At 48.6% G+C, this 20,217-nt stretch overlaps 1 protein-coding gene across 1 annotated transcript in view; it reads right to left on the bottom strand.

Annotated features, from left to right (window-relative positions):
• Nucleotides 1-20,217, bottom strand: part of MADD (MAP kinase activating death domain) — a 37,345-nt gene that overhangs the window by 16,398 nt on the left and 730 nt on the right. Inside the window, exons 2-22 of the mRNA XM_006772333.2 lie at nt 16,503-16,662; nt 15,333-15,929; nt 14,634-14,937; nt 14,015-14,146; nt 13,492-13,605; nt 12,654-12,734; nt 10,282-10,460; nt 9,693-9,928; nt 9,363-9,519; nt 8,767-8,870; nt 8,487-8,677; nt 7,855-8,108; nt 7,477-7,616; nt 6,615-6,716; nt 5,261-5,320; nt 4,804-4,906; nt 4,119-4,477; nt 3,601-3,807; nt 1,919-1,972; nt 888-988; nt 15-125 (exon numbers count right to left, since the gene is read on the bottom strand). Coding sequence (XP_006772396.1) covers nt 15-125; nt 888-988; nt 1,919-1,972; nt 3,601-3,807; nt 4,119-4,477; nt 4,804-4,906; nt 5,261-5,320; nt 6,615-6,716; nt 7,477-7,616; nt 7,855-8,108; nt 8,487-8,677; nt 8,767-8,870; nt 9,363-9,519; nt 9,693-9,928; nt 10,282-10,460; nt 12,654-12,734; nt 13,492-13,605; nt 14,015-14,146; nt 14,634-14,937; nt 15,333-15,929; nt 16,503-16,564 — 3,648 coding nt within the window. The 5' untranslated portion in view covers nt 16,565-16,662. The remainder of the gene's footprint in view (nt 1-14; nt 126-887; nt 989-1,918; nt 1,973-3,600; nt 3,808-4,118; nt 4,478-4,803; nt 4,907-5,260; nt 5,321-6,614; nt 6,717-7,476; nt 7,617-7,854; nt 8,109-8,486; nt 8,678-8,766; nt 8,871-9,362; nt 9,520-9,692; nt 9,929-10,281; nt 10,461-12,653; nt 12,735-13,491; nt 13,606-14,014; nt 14,147-14,633; nt 14,938-15,332; nt 15,930-16,502; nt 16,663-20,217) is intronic.

Here is a 20,217-nt window from a genome sequence, read left to right as displayed (position 1 = left end):
CCACCCCCACCCACCAAGATGCCAGTGTGGTGTTCCCCTACCACGGTGCTAACTTCAGAATCCTGACTGGAGCTTCGGATCAGGACAGCTGGGCTCACACCGATGACAGAGTCTGGGTCCGTCCTCTGAAACAAGACACAGGGCCTCAGACACACGAGGGGAGGTGTCCAACCTGCTCCCAGTTTCCCTAAGAAATACTGTATCTTCTTCCTTCTCCCCATCCCCACCCTTCTACTATCCTTTTTCTTAATATAAAATATATATGACTTACATAATAAGAACAATAATAAACACTAAGTAGTACATGCTCACTACAGAAAATACATGAAAGAATAAGGAAACAAAAATAAACCATGAACTGACCCCTTACATTAATCACTGTCAAGTCTTTAGTTTACTTCCTTTTAGTCTTTTCTATATACATTTTAAAAGTAAAATGGGAATCATACTGTATAAACCTTTGTCAACATTTTCCCATGTCACTAAATTTTTTAAAATACAGTTAACAGAGCTCTGGCTGGGTAGTTTGGTTGGTTGGAGTGTCAGTTTATGCATCATTTATTGTTGTGGGTTCGATTCCTGGTCAGGGTGGGTATGGGAGGCAGCCAATCAATGTTTCTCTCTCACATTGATGTTTCTCTCTCACATTGATGTTTCTCTCTCTCTCTCTTCCTCTCTCTCTCTAAAGTCAATAAACATATCCTTGGGTGAGAATTAAAATATATTTAATGGATACTAATATTATATTACATGGATATATTATACTTATGTCATCATTCCCTATTATTGACTATTTATGTTGTTTCAAGGTTTCTTGTCTTTGGTTTTTGTTTTAACTTAAAGAAGTATTTTGAGATAGCACATCATTATCAATAAGGGTCACACACCTGGGAACCAGATGTTAGGCTCACACCACTATCTGCGCTGATCTGGGACTTTTTCTCTTCCGTCTCACCAAGGTCAAAGGCAGGTTTGAGTACGTCAGGCCCTGAGTAGGGGAAGAGGTCTGTTACTCAGAACACAAAGGCTAGGGGCAGGCCGGGAAGGAGTGGGGCAGCAGCGCGGCCTGGACCCCATCACCTTTCCAGGGACTGCCCCCTTGGGCCCCACTGACAGAATAGTCTCCAGATGCCTTACGACCCAAGTAGGAAAAACAAGTCTTGGTCTCAAGGGGTTCTGCAGCCACCTTCTTAACCTGAGACCATTCTGAGCACATCGCCCCCAAACAGAAAAGCTCCACAAACAAACGTCTAAACCACACTCCACTGCACCCAGGTGCAGCTCCACCGGGGCCTCCAGGTCACTCAGTGCTTCCCAAACCAACGCGGCCAAAGGGGCGAGAAAAGGATGGGCCCAATGAGATCAAGAAACCCCAGCTACTTCCATGGACACTGCTCACCCCCACCCTACAACTCCCACATTTTAGATAAAATCTGCTCCCCTTTCCCCACCCACCCACAATGATATGGCAGAAGGACAGAATGACAGAAAGCAAGAAAGCGTGCCTCGGCAAGCCACCGGAGAGAGCTGGGAAGCTACAGACTCACACGGAGGGACAGCAACCATCTCTGCCAACTGTGCCCACAGGCCTTCTAATGGGTGAGGGAGATATCAGCCAATGAGGGGCATGAAATAGGCAAGCGTTCCCCCACCGACGACTCGGAAGCAATAGAGAGCCACGTTCTAAGGGGCTTTACTGAGTAGACGCCTCAATTTCAGTCTGAGTGCTGCGGGGAGGGGCGGGGGACGCACCCTAGGAGCCACACACCTGAGTCACATAGCACCTGCCTGCTGTCCCTCCAAATACCCCACTAGAGCAATTTGGGGTGGGGCTGACAAAGGGAGCCTGCCCCAACGGGCCTGGGGAGTTGGCAGGTATGGGAGACTTGGGAACGGGAAGGGGGCGTTTGTTCCTTACTCTGTTTTTCCATAGCTTTTTGCTTTTTCACTTCCTGGTGCTTGTTCCACAATTCTACCCCAGATGCAATGTAAGCAGGAGAGAAAGACAGACAGAGTCAGAGGCTGGTCAGGCAGACGAAATGGAAACCCACCCACCCGAGTTGGTTCAGTCTCAGGCATAAGATTACAAACCAAGAGATAAAGAGATCTTCCTTTGTGGGGATTAAACTCATGGAGCCAAGACTCCAAGTGTCTAACCCTAACCTAACGGGGCAGTAACGAGCCTGCAGAGCCGTAGAGCTTGGAGGGCCTTTTCCCGAGCTTCGTGGTCTTGGCCAGAGGAAACGGACCCTAGAGAGGCCGAGCAGTCCCTTGAGATCATGCGACTTAGGATGAGGTTAAACTTCCACCACAGCACACTCTCTCTGCCAAATGAGCTGGGCAAAGGCACATTTTAAAGATTTCAGATGAGACAGATGACCACCTCAAGCGGCCAAAGGGATTTCAGAAGCACGAGCACCGATCTGTTTTATTCAGTGGACTGGACCGAGGTCACTCATGCAAGCAGTGGGCATCCCTCCTTATTGCTACCAAAAAACCCAGCTCACCCTCAGAATCAGTGCCTGTCCTGATAAGAGACCCATTCTTAGCCAGATACCTGGGAATCCAGTAGCGGTAACAGAGACTATTGACTGTCAGGCATAGCCTCTTAGCAGGGGTAAAGAAGAGAGCAGCGATCAGAGCGACTGTTTTCCTGGAAGAACGTTAAGAGTCCACTTGGTCCAGTCCCCTCGTTTCCCAGATGAGGAGACAGAGACCCCGAGAGGGAGAGGATTTGCCCAAAGTCACATTCCTGGTTGAGGGCAGGCCATTATTTTTCCTGAAACATCACTTCAGGCTGATGGCCTCTACGACAATATGTTGCTGCTAGAGAACTGTAACAGCCTGAAAAGGACACTGTTCCTCATGAGCATCATGGAAGCCTAAGGCAACTGCTAATGGTTGTGGCAAAGAGGCATCAGTTAGAAGCACACAGCCCGGGGACCTAGAACTAGAAAAAGAACCTAGAACCTACGTGACCTTGAGTAAAACCGAGGTGACACCCAGAGAGCTCCCTAGGCTCTGCCTTAGTGAGAACCGAGAAACATGGAATGTAAACACGTCCCAGTGAGGAAAGTTCTAAAGAAAAGCTGACTCAGAAACCTGTACCCTGAGGTTCAGAACCCGTGAGAATGGGATTGCCGGACACACCCCAGAGGAGCCAATGTGACGGCAGTGTAATGGTTGGATGGGGGGAAACTGGCTTTAGAAACCCAGATGATCAGAACTCTATTGCCTCAAGATGCAACTATACACTTCCTCACAGCTTCCAGGAGCTCACGTGACCTCTCCACCATGTGAAGAAATCCAGAAGCAAACAAACACAGGGCCCAGGGCACAGCTCAGACTCCCTGCAGGAGGCCTCCCTGGGCCCCCTAAGAAAATCTCCCATGTGAAGATGTGGGTGGGGGTGGCTGCAAATGAAGCATAAGGGATAGAGAAGTATAAAGAAGTACCATTAGAAATGGACACAGGTCTATCTACGTCTCTAGAAAGCAAAGCATGGGAAAGAGAAAGGCAGGATTCTGGATGGATTGAAAGGACGGAGGGATATCTAAGACACCAGAACCCCTCCAATACACCAAACACAGAGATACATACCAACAGATGCTACAAAATTCTCTTCCTTTAAACTCCTGGTATCTAGTTCCTTAGGACCCTTTCCTGTAGCACTTGGTGCCCGAGGCCCCAGCTGGGGAACTCTCAGCTGTGCCGTAGCCTTTGGGTCCCCCCGACCAGCCAGGCCAGGATCCTTGCCAACTGGTGTATGCACGCTCTCTGTTGGACTTCTCTTACGCTTGTCTGGTTCTGAGGAAAAGATCGAATATAGGAAGAGGTCATAGGAGAAAGTGGGTGCCAATCAGGGTAGGGAAGGTGCCGGAGGAAGCAGGAATACAGGAGGACGTGGATGGAGGAAGTGCAAGGAAAGAAAAACAACATCTTATTTTTCATGACAGGAAGACGCCCACTGCACATAAACATGCCCTGGAAAATGAAATCCCAGAGCCTGGTGGGAAACAGCTTGGCTCTGGGAATTTTGTCATGGGACAACTTTCTTTCCTTCAGAGACAAGCGGGAGAGCTGTGGACGGCACGCTGCCCCGCCGGCACAATCCCTACCTTTGCTGTAATAGTGGGTCTGGGCGATCTCCAGGAGCCCGAAGATGCTGGCCATGCCGCCCAGACCTGCATGGGTATAGGACTGCTCCAGGCTGAGCACCGTGCACTTGAGCAGGTCTAACATCCCTTTGTACACCTTTCGACTGATCTCCTGCAACAATAATCCAGGGGCTGGAGTTGGCAAAACTGCCTGTGGTGTCCACATCCTCTTCCCAGTTGATTCCAGCTCCCAGCCAACACTGACTACCCGCAGCTGCTCGCTCTCCAACAGCCGTCGCACCTTCTTCATGTTGAGCCAGCCGACGCCCTGGCCGTCCAGCACGCTGTGCACCACCTCCTTCAGGAACTGCTGGTTCTCACTGTGGGTTCGACATACTTCTGTGGTCATCAGCTCCTTTGCAGAGCATGCCACCTTCCACCAGCCAAGTGTCCAGATGTCCCAGTCCACTGCATCCCCCACCTCCCCATTCAGCCTGCTTTGCCCAAGTACCCACCATCGCTGCCTCACTCTCTCAGCACTTGAGCTATTACTGCTGCATGGGGAGTGAGTCCTAATGGGAGGTGCTGACAATAACTTCATCCACCCAGCTGCAAGTTTCTCTCCCACTCCTGAGCATCCATAAAGTTTGGTACAGGAATCGCTACCTCTGTCCAAGAATCTTAAAGCCGCTCTGCCATTTAGTACCTAGAATTGCTGGATCGGCCCTGGGGTGACGGGGGTTCTCGCTTCACTGTTGGGCTGTGTTTAATGACAGATGACTTCTGGTCCACCAAGGCCCTCCTGTTTCCTGCAACGGGGAGGTGGAATGAGAGACATCACTAGTGTAGTCCAGGAGCCAGTGTCGGCACAGCCCTGGTAGCCATGGTCCACACCCACTCCCCAGAAGGGCTGGGCGAGGATGGCACCAGGGCGCCACACAGGGGCAGAAACCAGCCATGGCAATGTGGAGAAGGTGGGGATGGAAACTCGGGCCACTCCGCATGCACCAGCAGCACGCCCAGGGGCAAGCACGGGCCTCACGGGGGACAGGGCAGGCAGGTCAGCGTGTGATCTGCTTGGTCCATGAGGAGGATGGCCTCAGGCAGACACAGGAGATGCTAGGGAAAAAAACAATCATGCACAGCTCACGGGCAAGACCCACCTTCACCACTCCCGGGGCCGGCTTCAGTAACAATCTCCATTAGAGTATTTAGCCCAAATACTGGGACACAAAATACACAATTAGTAGGTGCGCCACAATACCACAACCCCCTAACCCTCAATGGAGCTGTAAGTCGGATAAACTGAGCATTCTCCCAAAGCTTGGTGCATAGAACCTGGATTCTCAGGCACCTCAGAGCTGGAAGCCAAGTGACCAGGAGACAACCAAGCTCTAGGAAAGACCATCCCTAAGACTACGGCCTCTCAAAGCCAGATGCAGGGTAAATGACACAGGAGTCTTCGGGTACTGAACAGGCACATGCTGGCTGTCATGAAACATCTGGCACAGGGTCCAGAGGGCCTGCGGGCCGCGGAGGGCAGAGACCCCCCTTGCAGATGCTGTCATGGGAAGTGGGGTGGAGGAGTGAGGATGGGGGTGACAAGTGCAGCAAATGAAGTGAAGCACCGCATGCAATGAAAGCATCTCCATTGTTCTCTTCAACTGCATCAAATGAAACACCTTTCCATCCCTCACCTACTGAGCATGGCTGAGTCCACTCAGGAGTGCCCTACACCACGAGCTCTGATGTCCTTCTGCCCATCTATCCTATGTTCCCATCCCCCACCCAAAGGGCATTCCTCAGATTTCTGACGATTTTAATCACTTGGAAGAGAGGTCAGTTAAAAAAAAAAAATACATGGAGCTGCTTCTCACTGTGCTTTCCACTATGATTACAGATCAGCACAATAACCAGGGGAAACAAACCAAAGTCAGAGTAAATTCCGAAGGGCCCTCGCCCTGGCGGAGATCACTAATGAAAACCAAGTGAGGTCTCAACTGCCCCTGGAAGCCAGCCAATACCACCGGGTCCACGAACTGGCCCTAAATTGACGTGAAGCCAAAGTAAGAGGTTTTTTTACTCAATAAACGCTGCCAGGCTCCAAACATAAAGCAACTTCACGGTGCCAGGCTCTCCACAACGACCCCCTGCTGGGCCATCGCTCCAGGATGGGGTTCATCCCGAGTTCACACAGCAGGAACCTGGCAGGTAAGTGGTGGCCCTGGATGATCCCCATGATAACGATGGACCTCTGACAATGTTTCCCCCGAAGCAGCGGCCATCCCACAGTTGCCATTATCCTAAAGGATATAACAGGGCCTTCTCTTTAGCTACCAAGTCAGTTTCCACCTGAAAACCAGCAAGAGCCACGATGTGCAGTGAAAGCCATGAGAAGTGAGATGAGGGGCAACCACCAGATCAAGTGGCTCATCATACACAGGGCCTGACAAGCACTCATGGGCCCGAACTCGTTCTCAGAGAACCCTGGCTTGGCAAGAGGAGGGCTGCAGTTACCTTTCAGACTGGGGAAGGGCGTGGTCTTCTCCCGGGCACCTTTGGTGGGCAGCGTGAGGTTCGAAAGACTGAAGCTTGTACTGTGGTTCCGATATAGGCTGCCTATCCAGGTGTGGGGAGAGTGAGAGCAATGAGTTACGGGAATAAAGAATCAAAGTTTCATGCTCGGAGGACGAGTTCATCATCTCCACCTTCCCCCTTTCCCAACAGCCCAGTGCTTCTGCTCTACATTAGAAGGGCCAAGGCTAACTTAGGGCAAACTAAACCCAGTAACAACTCGCTCCGACTCCCTCCCCTCACAATATCCACGTCTCTTATCAGCTGCCAATTGGGCACGAAAGCGGCAGTTCATGTGCTTCTGGTCTGAAGTTGGTGCTGCCCCTGCCCGGCTTCTGACAAAACTCACAATCACAATGATCCCCTAGGTTGGCTTTCTCTGGTCCCGAAGCTGTCTTCAAGCCTTCTCTGACACCACCCTTCCCTCATTGCTGGAAATAATCTCTATGCAGGAAAGTCAACCTCATATAGATTTCAAAACATGTTCATGAAAAAGCCCTTCACCAGACAGAGAAGATATTAGACCAGAATATTTCCACAAAGTATGTGTTACAAGTGTGTAATTCTTAATCTAATGATTATTTTTCAGTTGACCCACTACCTTATCTGAAACAGGCTGAACCCTCCAGGCAGAAAGACAATGATTAACCTGTCCCTGTTCTTTATTGACCTCCCCTGAAAATACCTGTTGAGTATCACCAAACAACCTGAATTGGGGCTTGCTAATGCAACCCAGCCTTTGCCGTGGCCAAGCCCTACTGGGAAGGAAATGGGACAGAGGCAGAAGAGAGCTGAAAGCACTTACTGGCAAAAGACATGATGCCCCCAAAGCTCTCGGTGCTGTTGTTGGAGATGGTGGAGGTGGGAGAGCTTGCTCGGGAGTCTGACTCTGCGTCTGAGTCGCTTGCCAGTTTCAAGCTGTTGGGCCGCAGCAGCTTTTGAGCCCTTGAATGCACAGTGGCACCTGTGAGCCCCAAGGTGACCTTGGGTGTGTGAGCCTGATGCTACACTGCAGTCGCCATGCCCTTCCCATGATTCCTAAATGCCGAGATCGCAGCACCACCCTCTGGACACGGCAGGACCACGAGGGCACTGGGACCTCTCAGGCCGATCAACCCTCGCCCAGCTCCACTGCAGGGAGGTCCTGCAGTCACCCGCCCAGGAGGACTCCCTGGGCTCTCACCGATTGCCACTGCCATGTTGGCTGAATCGGGGAGTGTAACTTTCCCCCTGGTCATCATCATCTTCCTCAGGGGGAAGGCCATACTGGGGCTCGAAGTATGGGTTGTCGAAGGTTCGCCGGCACACTGACCCCTCTCCAGTTTCTGTCTGGCGCCTGTCCACGGCCGATTTGCTGATGCTGGGAGGCCCGGGAGGGACGGGCTTGGAGATGGCTACTGCGGCCTTATCATCCATCTCTGTTGAGTCAGCAGGTTCCTACAGTCCATATCAAATGAAAAGTAGTCACTTGGTGCCCGGTGACGCTTTCCCATAGTCTTGGTTTGGCAGGGCCAAGCCAGGCCTGTCAGATTCCTACCCTAAGAAATGTGTGAGAAAAGATCTCTGTAACATCCGTTCTCTGTCCCCACAAACTATGCAAGAGGGATCTTAGTTAATCCCTGAACAAAAACCCAGTGATCTTCTGGGATCAAAACTATATCTTATAGGCTCTAAGTTGTAGGGTCTATGGTCAGGAAGATAGGAAGATGGTGAAGAAAGAAGCAAATTAAATCCACAGCTTCACTCAAGCTTTCCTAAGAGAGGTGGGGCCCACACCCCGCAGTCCTCACTTTTCCACCCCAAGTCCTCACTTACAGCACTGGCTCCGTGGATGACAGTGCTGGAGCCACTGCTGGCCGTGGTGCTGGAGCTGGAGTGCGGTGGGGGGTGTTCCTGAGCGTCCTCCCTGTGGGGGCCAGGCTCCCCGGCTTCCTTCTGGCTTGGCAGCTCATCAATCTCCACCTCACTGGCATCCCCCAGTGCTGCATGCGTCAGAGGATCCACATCTGCCAAAACCCAAGGGTGCAGGTACAGACCACACCACCCCAGAAACCAAACCCTGCCCAGAGCTGGCCAAGTTCTCCAATACACTCACTAGGCGTATCGCCATTGATGTCACACTTCATCATTTCACTAACAAAGTCACCGAGGGAGGAGTAGGAAGAGCTTGAGTCACCATAGTCCATACTATCACTGCCGCTGCAGAGTGAAGAGCATACAATAAAAACAAAACAGAAAAGAATCAACCATCAGCATTGGGAGAAATAAAAAGAGGAGCACCCTTAACTCAAGGCCAGGGAACAATATGAAATAAGGAAGCTAACATAAAACAATCAAGCCTGGCTGGTGTGGCTCAGCAGTGGAACCGCATCCCATGCATCAGGAGGTTGCTGGTTAGATTCCTGGTCAGGGCACATGCCTGGGTTTCGGGTGCAATCCCCAGCAACGGGCGTGCAGGAGGCAGCCAATCATGTAGATGTTTCTTATCGATGTTTCTATCTCTCTCTCCCTCTCACTTCCTCTCTCTCTAAAATCAATAAAAACCTATTGATACATAACCAATCAACCAAAATATAACCCAAGGCTTCAAATGCTGCTAACATCTATGAGATTTTTCCATGGTGCTACGTAAGGGCCAGTGAGAGCCTCCTGCCCTTACATACTGTGTTGCTGCCATAAGGGACTGCTCACCTGTCATCAGTAGGATCAGAGTCAGAGTCACGCTCTGGGGGCACACTCAGCGCTTCAGCCAGCTGGGAATTGCTATCGTAGACGCGATAGTGGATGGGTTGCAGCTGATGAGCGTACCACTTTGGCTTGTCACCAATCAGGGCCGGATCAAACATGTCTACCCAAAGAGGAAAAAGAATAGACTTAGCAAAACATAAAAGAAGGGTAGGAGCAAGTCTACAGCAAAACAGGAATGGAAGGGGCAGGCCCAAGAAAGGGAAAACGCCAAGGGAAGAGCCATCAGAAGGACAGAGGCTGAAGGTGGGGCCGCGCAGAGGGTAGGGGACTCACTGTTGTGAATTCGCTGAAAGGCATAGTTGGTAGGGTTAAGGATCCATTCCCCAAAGTACTCCACAGCCTGAGTCCTGGCCAATTTCTCAGCAAAAGGAGTCTGCCGGGGACGTGAGGCTAGGAAGGAGCCAACTTGAAAAGCTACCACAGGCCGAGGGAAGAGACGCAGGATACGTGTGTGCATCTGAAAGCCCTGCAGCACGTTGGGGGAGTTGAAGAAACGGACCATGGCCACTCTGGGGAAAAAGGGGAGGCAAGATATCCGAGTCCCACACCTTCCAGAGTGACGATTCCTACGATCCAAAGTCTCAGATCACCTCCCAAAGCCATCAGTTAACAGACTTCCAACATCAAGGGGGTAAGTATCTTAAAGAATCATCAATCCTCTTCTTCATTCAAGGCCTAAAATTCCTGACAGAATGATGAACTCTTCCTTCTCTTTGCTTTTACTAAGGTGGCAAATATAACCCAGTATTACACGTTTTATATACAAAGAAACTCTTGCTGAGGGGAGTACCCTGCCCCAAGGTCTCTGTGTAAGCAGAGACCAGTTTTGGAGTCGTGATTGTCTAGTCTGCTTGGTCGGTACCTGGTTGCGACATCCACAGAATCCACATCATTGCCATAGATGAGTGGGTTGAATTCCGTGGAAGGGGTGGACTGCAGGTCACTTGTAGGCTTTCCAAAGAGCAGAGGGATCTCCTGGCCCTCATGGAATTTTTCCAGATTAAGGATTGGCTGGGTGTTGAGGCTCATGCTGGCAAGGGCCTGTAGAACAACAAGAAATTCCTCATTGAAGGCAGAATCCTGGGCAGCTGGCTAATCTCATCTCCTAGGAACAAGCCTTCATCCTATATAATAAAATATGCAAATCAACTGAACGGAGGAATGACTGGTCGCTATGACGCGCAATGACCACCAGGGGTCAGACGCTCAACACAGGAGCTGCCCCCTGGTGGTCAGTGGGTTCCCACAGGGGGAGTGTCCCTCAGCCAAAAGCCGCTGGTGGGCCATGAGCGCAGCAAAGGTGGCAGTGGTGGGGGGAGCCTCTCCCGCCTCTGCAGCAACACTTAGGACCCCTTGGGGGATATCCCCCGAGGGGTCCCAGACTGCCAGAGAGCGAAGGGCGGGCTGAGGGACCACCCCACCCCCAGTGCACAAATCTTGTGCACTGGGCCTCTAGTCTGAAATAACTGTTAGAGAAAATATTTTAACCTTTAGAAAATAATGTGTATTCTACAGATCTTCAGCTTAAGCCAACCTGGCTCAAGGCAACGCAATCAAATTCAGGGCAATAGCTTTCAAATTTAGTTTAGCCATGAAAGCTTATTTTTTTCAACGGAAATCTATGTGGAAATATAAACAACTGAAACTTCAGGTTCTTTGAAGGGCATAAGGAACCCAGAGCCTCACGCGTTTGGCACTTGCAACCTAAATCAACCCCTAGTAGACTTCACAGGGCAGTTTGAAACCACTGGTTTAGATCGGAGAGTTCCTTAAAAGTCAATGAGCATAGGTTTCACTTGGTCATATTGTTAAAATGCAGATTCTGATTCAATAGGTTTAGGTGATTCTGCACTTCCACCAAGCCCAGGTGAGGCTAGTGCTGCTGGCCACAGACCACAGAGGCGCAGATACAGGATCAACGAGCCCAAGGATCTTAGCTCCCACAGACATGGTAAGTCCAGTTCCATCCGCAACCCCTCCATCTTATTAGGCATACTAGAGCAATCGTCGAGAATGAAAACAGCAAAGGACTATAGCTCAAGAACGTTCTGAACTTGCAACCCTCACCAGGCTAGACTGCAGTAACAAGGTGTCATATTACATCAGCAGTGATGAGGCAAGTGAGGGGGATGATACCAAATGAATCATCTAGGTCCAAGCAGGTATCATCTAGAGCAGCGGTTCTCATCCTGTGGGTTGCGACCCCTTTGGCGGTTGAACGACCCTTTCACAGGGGTCACCTAAGACCATCCTCCATATCAGATATTTACATTATGATTCGTAACAGTAGCAACATTACAGTTATGAAGTAGCAACGAAAATAATTTTATGGTTGGGTCACAACATGAGGAACTGTATTTAAAGGACCACAAGATTGAGAACCACTGATCTAGAGGTACTGCTACGCAGCTCGGACATCAACTAGAGAGAGTTCTTCATGTCAGAGCAGGTATTCCTAAGTGGTTGGTATCTACCGGGCCTGCGTAACACACGTAACACACGGCAGGCAAAGGAATGGGCTTTGTCAGGGTTTACCTTCACATGCTGTGTTCAGCAGAAGAAGCTCAATCAATGAGAAAGGCAGTTAAGGGATTACGCAAAGAAAGGAATTTTTTTAAAAAGGATGCTATAGGGACGACCTAAGGATCAATTTAAGAAGAAAACATTTAAAAATCCATTCTGTCCTAACTCCCTCCTTACAAGACTGAGAGACAACGGTCCAAGGCCATAAAGAATAGCAGCCGTGCCCTGGCCGGATGGCTCAGCTGGCTGAAGGTCATACCGACCAAGGTTGCAGGTTCGATCCCTGGTCGGGGTGTGTAAGAGAGGTGACCAATCAATCTTTCTCTCTCATACTGATGTTTCTCTCACTTTCTCCCTTCCTCTCTCTCTAAAAATCAATAAAAAATATATCCTTGAGTAGGGATTAAAAAAAAAAAGAATAGCAGACATGACAAGAAACTGGAAGTGAAGGGTTGTTTTTGTACAGCATTATAAGTATCAGAGGGTGGGAGGCCATACAATGAATAAGGAGAAATCTGAAAAGCCATTTTTTGAGGTTCACCCTGCACCCCCCTCAGAAATGGGGTACACTTCCTCTTAAGCCCACCCAAGGTGAAGAATATCTACTCTACTTGACGTCTGCAAGGAAACTGGCTCCTTCAATAGCTGTCTGCCTAACAGCAGTCTTGCAGCAGCCACCACTCCCCTTCCTTTTCTTCATTCTTCACTTACCTGCTTCAAATGTTTTTTCAACTCTAATGACTCTGGTTCTGGCAGGACAGGTAGCACTTCTGCATTGGTGGGGGCAATCACCTGCACCAGAAAAAAGATAAAAGGCATGACCCTAGAGCTAAATCCTTAGGAGTTTCTCTCACATAAGGGTAAGCAAAAAGAATAGGAAGTTGTATATACACTATATCATTTGTATGTGAATACATACATTAGATACCAACATACATGAGATATCCATCTGCACATGTGTATGATACACATACACACCTAAATGTTATTGATGACTATCTCTAGGTAATAGGATTATGGTTTTTATTTACTTCTTTAGACTTATTTGTATTTTCTAGTTTTTACAATCAACACATAAGGGCTTCCTACCAACGTTTATATTCACACTACAGAATGTTAATATGCATTTTTGCCAAAACCGGTTTGGCTCAGCGGATAGAGCGTCGGCCTGCGGACTGAAGGGTCCTGGGTTCCATTATGGTCACATGCCTGGGTTGCGGGCTCTATCCCCAATATGCATTTTTAAAAGTCTGTACTGAAAGACAGTTTCTTGATAGAAACTATACCCCCAAGAAAACAATTAGCTGATCCACACCATATGTAATTGTCCAGCCACCACTGATCTGAGATGCGGGGGAACACTTAATTCTGGCAACACTAAATCTTGTAATTCTTGGAGTCCTAAAAAGGGTCTATTAAACCAATAAAATGAAAGCAGGATTTTAAAAAAATTGTTTCAATGAGTCACACAATAGAAATCACCACCAACTCAGGACTTTGCTGGGAGTAATCTCAAAAAAGAGGACACCACCCTATTGTGGAACCTCACCCGACTGCCGTCCAGGTCCACTAGCCATACATCGTCAGGCATTTTGAAGTCCGGTTTGTAGAGGAAGAAGCTGGCAGGGACCCCGATGATGTATGGGGTTGGGGCCAACAGCAGCTGGGAACAGATAAAGAGGATGAGAAAAAAACACCCATTGTGATCACTTATCAAGTCAGGATTTTTCTAGATAAGGAAACAATTCCTATTCCAAAACCCTTGAGGGTAGATGAGTTTCAAGAGTCAGAATTTTTCAGACTTTAGAACTGCACCAGTCCCTATTCTGCATGTTAAGTGATATCTGCACTGGTGCAGTCAGTAGCCTCTAGTTGCTAACATGAACTGTGACAAATAAAAATAAACAGCATAGGTTTTACCACCAGACCAGCGCAAGTCCGGTCAGATTTTGCAGACACATAAGCAGACCAGTACTGATTTACAACCTCTCTGGGCATTGAGCCTTCTCCCCTAGAGCTGGGCAGAGCTGGAACACAGAGGTGACAAAGACAGAAGATGCCTTGAGACGCACCTGCTCTGCCGATCCCATGCAGGTGGGCAGCAGTGGGATGACAGGAAACATATACTCCAGGGGGTAGATCATTGCCACAAATGCCATCACAGACATGGAGAGTGCGTTGTAGTCGCGGGACTGTAGCACCACCTGCCACAAGTCATACGAATCACTCGACAGCGTAAGGTTTATGAGAATACAACTTCCAACACTACAGTTTGTTTCACCCTGCCTATGGCTCCAGGAGCATAGTTTCCACAATTACACTGCTCTGTACCCCACCTTGCACCTCCCAATCCAAGCACTGTAGTTGTCGTCTCTCGAATCACTCCCTATGTTCCTAGTTCTTGTACCCCCAATCCCAGGATCACTCTTTGGAATAGAACTATTGATATTTCCAGAGAATTAGCTCAGTATAGTTAAAGATAATTCAGGTGAGTGGCAAGTCCACTGAATACATCCCACACGATACAGCACCTTAATTCAACCCACATCTACTGAGTACTTACTCAGTAGATACCTGGCATCTTATTACCCCCGGAGAGAAAAAGATGAAAAGGGTATAGTCCCTGTCCTCAAAGAGCTCATGGTTTAGCCTCTGCCATATTTCAAAGGTCTAGAAAGCTGGCCCTCTCACCTTGTGCTCTAACAGGATGCAGGTTAGCACCTGAAGGCAGGCATCCACACCCAGAAGTTCCAAGGGAAGGTGCAGTGGGAAATCCACCAGGGTGAATCGAGAGGGGTCAGGAAGAGCAAAGGTCAGAGCTTGCTGAAGCTCCTGGGGTAGGACCTCAATGTCTACTCGCTTCTGCCCAGAGACGGGCACTGGGGAGCGCAGCAATCGATAGATCCAGGCCTCAATCTCTCGAAGGTCATGCAGAAGGGCACCTGACTTCTCCTCCACCAGCAACGATCCAGTGAAGATGCGCCACATGGTGTCCCTGGGGGCAGAGAGCAGCAAACAGACACATGTGCACCAGGGGCTGATACCCTACTGCAACCCACTGTAACCATAAAGGGGATAATGATGACAACTGGAAAAGCCCACCCTTTGAGCTCAGCTAGGACCACAGGGTAGGGACAAGAGTGAGAGCAAGTATAATCATGCACACATGGTGGGACTCACTGTCCTGCCCACCATGAAACATCAAATTCCTCAGCATTGATCCAAACACAATCATGATAGGAGGTCTAACTCAGCAGCAGTCTTTTGCTTAGTAAGGACTAAGGTCTGATGGACTTCAGGCTTTAGAGAAATTTCCTATGCCCCTCACAGACCAATTATACCTCATCTCGAAAATGCTCCACCTCTCTGAGCACCAGCGGCAAACCATACCTTTGTATGCCTCGGGGGATGCCCAGTTTCTTGCCCAGCAGTCGCTCACTGCAGCAGTCCACCAGACGTTTGAGGGTGTACAGACATTCTCGGAAGGTGGAGAAGAAGGGGTAGTGGCTGATCACACAGAGGGAAGTCAGAGTACTGTTGCGGGACCGGCTTCCCGCCTTGGCCCGGCGTTTTCCGCGAGGAGACTGGTTCACATCGGGGGTGGAGTCGGCACTGGGCGGCTGCAGGGACGAGCCACTCTCCGAACTCTCAGTGCCAACCTCTTCTGAGGCGCTGGTGGGCCGGGGTCCTTCCTTCCCACGGGACCCTGCCCCAGCCTCCCCCTTTTCCTTAGGCATTCGCTTCTGGAAGGAGCGGTAGAAGTTAACACAGATGCCATAACGCGTGACTCCGGTGTCCTTGTCGGTGAGGGTGAAGACAAAAGAGATATCATCCCGCAGGCTCATGCGCCGCTGCCGCACACTCAGACAGCCCTCAGGCTGGCAGAAGAACACGACATCTGGGGGCAGGGGAAACTCGGGGTGATCCTCTAATGGGTATCGCCGAAGCAATTCAGGAGTCTGGGCCACACTGTCACTGCTCGGGTGCCTGAAGAACAGAAAGACCAATTCAGCAGCCTGAGGAGTAGGATGCGCTATCAGAGTTTACAAATAAAGTTCATGACGCTATACTGGATCAAGTAACTAACTGCAAGACCTTGGCTGCATTTAGCCGGTAGGCTAAACGAGGCCGGCACTGTCATGAAGACACCTATCCCGAACTGAGAGAAAAATTTCAACAATTAAATGATCACTCACACCTTTTCAAGGTATAATAGCCAATGACAGAGCATACTAGTATGTTAATACTAGTATAATAGACAGAGCATACTAGTATGTAGGTACTTTCCCTTTTTACGAAACAAGGAAAGTGGGTACACAGAGCAAATTTGCTCAAGAACAGAAAGATGCTAGTTAAGAGGAGTTTTGCTCCAACTCTGTTCCTTCAGGCCTCTACTCTCAATCCACCTGACTGTGTTGTTTTTCCAAAGGCATCAATGCTCCCATCAGAGCAAAACAGTGGGATAAGGATAAGATATGCAAACCAACATGGAAATGGAAAGGGGAAGGAATCTGTGGCTATCCCAGACGACAAGACAAAAATTATTCTCGTTTTGGTTACCTGGCGCCGACAATCACTAGGTAGTCAAGTAACCGAGGACAGAACTTCTTCTTTTGCACCATGGTTCCAGTTCATCAGTTCATCTCGGAGAAACTTCAAGGCACCAAGCAAGGAGTCAGCATTCCCAGGGGGAATTCTGTTATTATCTGAAAATCCAAGGCTAATGGGAAGAAAGTACTGGTAAGATCCATTGCTGTGCCTAAGGAGTTCAGCCCTGCTAGCTTCATCCCTGCCAGAGGCATAGGTGAGGTCTTCCATTCAGCACTAAAGATAAAGGAACCCGACACTTTTCCCAGCCTGGAGTTCAGCCTAGGCTTATGAGCTCATGGAATCAAATGAGAAGGATAAATAATGGCCCATCTCCCCATCCCTACAAACAAGTTCATTCTCAGCCTTGCCCCTGGCTCTCTGTTTTTGAAAAACAGAACCAGTTAGTCTAATCTGGATTCAATCATTACAGTAACAAAAATTAACTCATTTTCAGGACTGCTCCAGGGGGGATCCAGGATCAAACCAGACTCTCTAATCAGCACTCCCCTGTACTCCGAGCTCTAGATCAGTGGTTCTCAACCTTCCTGATGCCTCGACCCTTTAATACAGTTCCTCATGTTGTGGTGGCCCCCAATTTCATTGTTACAAATTGAACATAATTAAAGCATAGTGATTAATCACAAAAACAGTATGTAATTATATATGTGTTTTCCGATGGTCTTAGGCGACCCCTGTGAAAGGGTCGTTCGACCCCCAAAGGGGTCGCGACCCACAGGTTGAGAACCGCTGCTCTAGATGGAAATACATTTATTCTGTTCCAATATTCTGCATTCAGCTTGATATGAAACTAGTATATATAGTGTATAGTTCATTGTTCTCAGACAATAACAAAAGCTGGGTATTCTACCCTGTGCAATTTCAAATGAAGAATATCTATGTTCCAATTCCTTGTCTAGATCAGTTTTCTTCCCTCTTCAAGCAAAAAAGGGACCCAGTGGCTATTGCTACTGGCTCTGCCCTTGGTGCTGAATCATAGTCTTTCTACTCTATTTTGGTCCAAGGACTGGAATCAGTAATACAATACACACAGATGGGGCCTTGTCCTATATCTTACAGAGACTAGGAGTTAGATGCAGAAATAACAGGATTTCTGCAAGGACAGGGAGAGGTGCTCAGAGGAATTTCTAAACCATGGTCCAAAAGTCAGGAAAAGCTTACAGGGTCTTAATTATAATTCATTTCCATACACTTCTGTAATAAAATGTTTAACTCTACCTCAAGATTATTTCTAGTGCTTCCAGAAGTCCACCTCTGTGCTCTGTACATAGCCACACTAGGACCGTGTTCACTACACACACAGAGAGAATCTCATTACACTACACACACTCAACACTAGTCCCTGTTTTGCGGCTGCATGCACTACTATACACACAGACATCCACACTTCCTGTATGCTTAAGGTACTCTTGATACAGATAATGAGAAGTTCTACTTCCCCTCCTTACTTAATAATAAAAGAGACCACCCTGGCTGTTTTGGTTCAGTGGATAGAGCGTTGGCCTGTGGACTGAAGGGTCCTGGGCTTGATTCTGGTCAAGGGCACATGCTCTGTTGTGGGCTTGATCCCCAGTAGGGGGCGTGCAGGAGGCAATGGTTCAATGATTCTCACTCATCATTGATGTTTCTCCCTCTCACTCCCTCTCCCCTCCTCTCTGAAATCAATAAAAATATATTTTTAAAATAAATAAAAGTTTATTTTAAAAAGTAATATTTTTTTTAAAAAGAGACCTATTTGCAACATCTCTCAAATCCTCAAAATATTGCTCCCTCCTTTCCCTTGCTCCCAATAGAGGACCAGCAGGTAATAGGATTCAGTTTTATCTCCATAGTGACTGACTCCCAGTACTATTTATAGCAGAGCCACAGCCCCTCCCCTGCCTGGTGACCTCACAGTGCTAGCAGCTGCTACTCCAGCATCGGCCAGGGCCCATACAATTCACTCTCCTTGAATTTGGAGACACCTCTTCCTCTGACAGCACCTGCTAATTATTATGTTATCTTCTTTGGTTTGCACTTTGTCCTAATTCTGGAGTTTGACAGAGCTATCTCCTTTCCACACAACCATAACCAAGTTTCCAAGCACCCATACACTCATTTCTAGGCATCACTACCACCCAGAAGGTCCTCTGGTTCTCTCCTCTGCTATGGAGCCATGAGCATACTGCAGAAGGCGGGGCGCTGTTACACAGCTTAACTGAGCTCCTCCCAACCAGAATGAGAAGGGGAGAGGAACAGAAATGAAATGGGAGGTGTGTAAAAGCATAATTCATTCTAGAAGAATTATGTGGATAATGCCTAGGGTGAGAGCCAAAGTATAGTAAGTCTTCACTTAATGCCATCAGGTTCTGCAACTTTAAGTGAAACAGTATATAACGAAACCAATTTTGCCATAGGCTAATTGACATAAACAAGAGTTAAGTTCCTATGGCACCTCATCAACGTTATAACTAAACAATATTGAGCAAAATGACATTATTTGAGGACCTGCTGTGTCTTAAAATATATAGGATTTATAGGACCAGATCTCAAGGCTAGGCCTTGAAATCTATATTTACATTAAAAGCTAGGAACCCTTTCCTGCCCAAATCTCAAAGATCACACCTGAAGCTTCTTCTACTAAAATACTAGGCATCTAGCCTTAGTGGGATCCCAGCCCCTCGCCAATGAGAAGCATTTGCTTAAAAGCAAATGATCACACTCTACAGTGCTCATCTCCCTCCCACAAGGACTCCTGTGACTATTCCAGTTACTAGCAATAGGATAGATTCCTGTCTCATCAACAGCCACTGCTCTTGGTTATTCAGACTGCAGAGATAACAAAGGCTTTTCTTCCCATTCTCACCCCTCCTCACAAATCCTCTACCACCACCTGTAACTCACTGTCTTCAAGTCCACCCAAGCTCAGACTCTGCCTCCTGCCTCAACCACATTTACTCACAGGGAGCCCTTGGTTCCTAGGTCCTATATTCCAAAGGCATCAAGCTCAAAATGCATACCTATCTGCTGAAGGCCTACATCACCTTCCACTCCATCCAGATGCAGATTTGGAACCCACAGACGTTTCTTTAGGTTACTGGGGTCTTTTCCGCAAATGGCCTCGTTAACCAACCCTTTGGATTCGTCCCTCTTCGGGGGTAAAATGTCATAGTAAAACCACAGGAACCGGAGAGCGATATGACATCTTTGCTGACGTGAGCACAAGAGGCTCTCTCACCTCCTCCTCCTCCTCCCCAGGAAGTGACCTTGCAAGCACATCAACACAGACTGGTCCAGCATGGGGGAGCACAGAGCAATGAGGCAGGCAATAGGCGGGTTGGGGGGAGGAGAGCAGAGAAAGGAGGAAGAATTTAGGATGCACGAAGCTGGGGAGGGAAGCCGCTGCATGAACGATCACACGGTGTCTCCACTCTCTAATAAGCCAATTTTGAAAACGTCAAATTTAAAAAATACGGTAAAGAACCGAATGTGGTTCTTCAAACCCTAACAAAAAATAAGGCGCACAGCACACGCGCGCACGCACGCGCGCACACACACATACATACACACACACACACACGCACACGCACACGCACACGCACACACGCGCGCGCCAGGTGCCAATCCCGGGCCCGACTGGGGCTGGACAGCTCTGTCTACCCCCTCACCTGCTGGACATCTCCCCGCC

This window comes from Myotis davidii, unplaced genomic scaffold, assembly GCF_000327345.1.
Source record: "Myotis davidii unplaced genomic scaffold, ASM32734v1 scaffold265, whole genome shotgun sequence".
NCBI classification, from domain to species: Eukaryota; Metazoa; Chordata; class Mammalia; order Chiroptera; family Vespertilionidae; genus Myotis; species Myotis davidii.
This window is presented reverse-complemented; position numbering and strand designations above follow the sequence as displayed.